This window comes from Rhopalosiphum maidis, chromosome 3 (assembly GCF_003676215.2).
Source record: "Rhopalosiphum maidis isolate BTI-1 chromosome 3, ASM367621v3, whole genome shotgun sequence".
Taxonomy (NCBI): domain Eukaryota; kingdom Metazoa; phylum Arthropoda; class Insecta; order Hemiptera; family Aphididae; genus Rhopalosiphum; species Rhopalosiphum maidis.
Window position 1 is genome coordinate 69,364,846 of NC_040879.1, and position 4,415 is coordinate 69,369,260.

General features: G+C 28.4%; 1 protein-coding gene across 1 annotated transcript; it reads right to left on the reverse strand.

Moving 5' to 3' along the window:
• Nucleotides 1-271: 271 nt before the first annotated feature.
• Nucleotides 272-2,343, reverse strand: LOC113557660. Its single transcript, XM_026963224.1, has 3 exons — nucleotides 2,247-2,343; nucleotides 1,566-1,599; nucleotides 272-707 (listed from the first exon to the last, which is right to left on the reverse strand). The coding sequence occupies exons 1-3, from the start codon at nucleotides 2,341-2,343 to the stop codon at nucleotides 272-274; spliced, it is 567 nt and encodes a 188-aa protein (XP_026819025.1).
• Nucleotides 2,344-4,415: the final 2,072 nt, after the last annotated feature.

Below are 4,415 nucleotides of genomic sequence, written 5' to 3' on the forward strand. Positions count from 1 at the left end.
AGAGTGAGTACTCCATACAGTTATACACCAGTTCCTACGCCAAGTCCGTCTTCGTGGGTTATGACAAGTGTAGCAGATCAAAACTACTCTATTAAAACACAAATTGAACCATCTGGGAACATAAATACGGCAACTGCGTTTATCAATTCATTTCAACCGTAATTTTTTTAATTTTAATTTCATTGTTATTTTGTTCTATAAATTTATATATTTACGATACTAATAATATCTACTACCTACTAATAATAATATTCATTTATAATAAATATACTTATGAATAAAAGCATTCTCTAACGCAAAAAAATGTATGTAATTTAAGGCGGCAGAATATGTAGCTTACCTTTATATAGTTTCGAAGACAATATATTAAAGCTTCACAAGTTTCAATCACAATTTTTCCAATGGATTGAGGAGATATCGCACTGATAAATTTCAGGTCTTCGAATGTGTTTCCGGTAGCCAAATAATGTAGAGTTATAGACAGTCTTTGACTTGCTGGTACAGCTTCTCGCATTGACGTATTTTGTTTTTTAATAAATGGATTCACCAAAGATAAAATTTCATCGAAACATTCATCATCCATTCTTAAAAAATTTTTGAAATCATTTCTTTCAAAATTGCGCAACTCAGTTAATAGCTTCTCGTGAGTATATTGTTGTCTATTTTTCAACCATTCTTTTGACCAGGTTCTTCGTTGTTTTTTGGTTTATTTTTTTCATCAAGTGACAAGGCAAGAGCAATAGCAATTATCGCGTTCTCTTCGCTAGACATTTTGACCGAAACTGAACAATATATTCAATTATTTCAATTGAAACATTTATTGATGTAAATATTGAGCAATAATATGATCGTGTGAGTGCAAAAGAAATTGAAACATTTATTGATTTAAATATTGATCGTGTATGGACCGCTTTACGTGGATCATTCAGATAAAGCACCTATATTTGTTATTACATATTTTCAAATAGGTATTTTATTAGGTATGTATCATACCTATTAAATTACTTTTAAATTTAAATTTAAAAAAAAACTGGGGAGTGGCCCAGTGGCGCCGAGTACGTACTTTAGGTGGTTCAAATGAACCACCTAAATTGGGTGGGTGGGTGTTTGTTGGCAATGGGGTGTATAATAATATAATATCAAGTTGTAATTTAGTAGGCATAATTGTAATTTATATAAACCTGTGAACATAATATTACATAGGTACTTACCTTAGTACCTACAGCTACAGGCTACAAGTTAACAACACAGTTTAAGATAAAATACATTCATTCACTGTGTACCGTGTCCATAATTTGGATAAGGATTAAGGATATTTAAACAAAGAATAACAAACATTATGAATAGTGAATGCGTGTGTCGTGTGTTCTATATTTATCTTTGAAAAATAATTATATTGTATAGATATTATAACAACGCAGACCTGTTAGCTGTCAACAGTTTTAATTTAAATATAAAATAATAAAAAACGTATCAATCTATTTTTGTTTTATAAACATTTAGAAACATTTAGCTTTAACAATATTTATTTTTACTTATTTTAATTTGATATGAAACGAAGACCGACGTTCGTCTCCATCTCTTGAATTAAAGCTGTTACTATATTTGGTTATAAACCATAAGTACAAAATGGATGTCGGTTTTTGGAGTAATTCTAAAAATAATTTCCGTAGATACATGAAATTTTCACTGGATGTTTATATTAGCATTTTTTATATACGATACATTTTTCAAAATATTTATATTAGTTTTGAACTGTTTACGGACAATTTTAAATTTCCATTTTTTTTAGTTTCCTATGAATGTCAAAAAAATATATTTGTTTGCCCAATAAGCGTAAAAATTTTATATAAGACTCCTGATATATTATTACAATAAAAGTTGAAAAATATTCAAAATCTATAGGCACAATTTTTATTTATAAGCATTCAAAGTTCGAATTTTGACAAATTTTTTCACATTTTAAATTAAAATTTTTTTTAGTTAAAAATTGATAAAATTTTTAACTTTCATAGTTTAGGATTGAAAATTAAAAACAAGGTACCAGGTAAGTAAGTAGGTTATGTTTTTAATAATTAATAACACTTAAAATTTAAATATTATAATTCATTAAATATAATTTTGGTTTAGAAAAGAAATGAAAAAAGTGATGGAAAGCCAACGTAGTGGTTCTTCTAAAGATGATATTTATGTACCTACACTGTGGTATTATGATTTGTTATTATTCACTGAAGACCAAGAAATACCCACGGACAGTATTTCAAATTTGGGTGAAAATGAATGTCCTGTGATGAATGAACCGATGGTTGATGATGATGAATCAAATGATATTACTGACAACATTGAACCAATTAATTCAATTGTACGTGAGGACCAACCACAAAACACGGTAATATTCTATTCATATTTAAATTTCATTATTTAATTAATAGTATAATATATTCAACTATAATAATAATAATAATAATAATAATAATAATAGTAACAATGAATACACAAAGTTATAGATGCTAAGCTCTTCCAGCTCTAATCATAGCATCTTGCCATTCAACTCTTCCTTCAGTATTAAAGAATTCTTTATAATTATCTCTGTTTATTTTTGCTCTTATAGTAGCAGTTCTTGAATTAACTGGCTGTAAACCCACTAATTCCACTGCATTGTTCCTCCAATCCCCTTGGTGTTTTTCATAACCATCCGTATCCTCGCTATCAACTGTGGTTGGTGAAATGTATGCATTGCATCTTCTTCTTAAAAAGTTATGTAAAACACATATCGCTAATATAACATAAGATTTATTTTTTGGCTGCATGTTGATAGGTGTGTGCAAAATACGAAACCTTGAAGAAATAATCCCAAATGCATTTTCAACTACATTACGAGCTCTGGACAATCTGTAATTGAAAATCCTCTTTTCAAAATTCAAATCTTTCTGGACATACGGTTTTAAAAAATTTTCTTCCAAAGAAAATGCCTCGTCACCAATAAACACATAGTTCATATTATTCACAGTTGCATTAGTATCTGGCAAGTTTAATTTCTTAGCCAATAATTTTCTGCCAAATTCTGTATACTCAAAAACACCTCCATCAGATAATCTGCCATTTTTTCCAACATCAACATATATAAATTCATAGTTAGAGTTGACTAAAGCCATTAAAACAATACTATTAAAATTTTTGTAATTATAGTATGTTGATCCAGATTTTGGTGGTGGAACAATACGTATGTGTTTGCCATCCATCGATCCTCCACAATTAACAAATTGCCATCTATCTTGAAAATCTTTAGCCACTTGAAGCTATTCATCTGTTGTTGTAGGAAACTAAAAAATATTAGAAAAACTACAAATATATTTTTATGTTGATGAAATATTTATAAGATAATTTCATATTATTTAAATAATGATTAATAGTCTGTTAGTTTGATATGTACCTATTTGCAAATTAAGTAGAATAATTTTAATTAAATTACGTTATTATTTTGTTTATAAAATTAAATTGTTCAATTAAATATTAATTCATGGTTGTTTAGAGTGGCATATTTGCAACACCTTCGCCAATTCGTCCTGGCATTAAAAAAAAAAAATAAAAATGGCTGATACACAATTGGAATTTATGAAAGTATGTACAGCTGCTTTAAAAACTCAAACTGTTACTGATGTCAGTGAGTGTGAAGCAATCGGCATTACTGTGACCAAGAAGTTAGGAAGAATGGATCCAATTCAAATGGTTTATGTGGAATCGATAATAAATACAGTTTTACGTAGAGGCTTACTTAATACATTGACAGATGACACAAATGTATGTAATAATAAATGTTTTTCTCATTTGCTTTCTATCCCATCAACACATAATGCCGCACCATCTCTAACTTCTAACCACTATCAAAATGTAACTCGGACATATCCATTGGAGTATACAGCCACACCTTCACGCCCAACACCACAATACTATACAGAAGAAATGTCATCTCATGGTCCACCTTCAATTCCAGAATTACGTACAGATGATTCATCGTTTATAGAAAACAACAATCAACTTACAATTTTAAAAACTTTTTATGAAGGTATAGGTTCAGAAACTTCAAAAATTCATCTATAGTTTCCATTTAAAAGTTTAAACATAAAATAAAAATGTGAATAAGTTGGTTAATACTAAAGACTAGGTCAACCTAACTTAACACAAAGTAAAGTTTTCTAATAACTATTCTAACCTGTGACGAAAACATTTTTCTGCGCCTACCTATGTGTTATTGTATTTAAAAATAATAAATATATACTTAAATCAATGCTTTAATATAATATGTTAAACCAATGTTATACATTTAAAAATAAACCATTTCTGTTAGGTACATTTTGTAATTTTTGTTGAAGTTAATGATTTATCAATTGTTACACCGTTCATAATATACCAAG

What these genes read in the sequence shown, in the direction of transcription:
- LOC113557660 (XM_026963224.1), bottom strand. Translation starts at nt 2,343, where the DNA reads ATGTTGTCAGTAATATCATTTGATTCATCATCATCAACCATCGGTTCA. An exon ending in ATTTGAAATACTGTCCGTGG is followed by an intron (nt 1,600 to 2,246) that starts GTATTTCTTGGT and finishes AACCAAATATAG; the next exon opens with TAACAGCTTTAATTCAAGAG. An exon ending in CAAGAGATGGAGACGAACGT is followed by an intron (nt 708 to 1,565) that starts CGGTCTTCGTTT and finishes ATGAAAAAAATA; the next exon opens with AACCAAAAAACAACGAAGAA.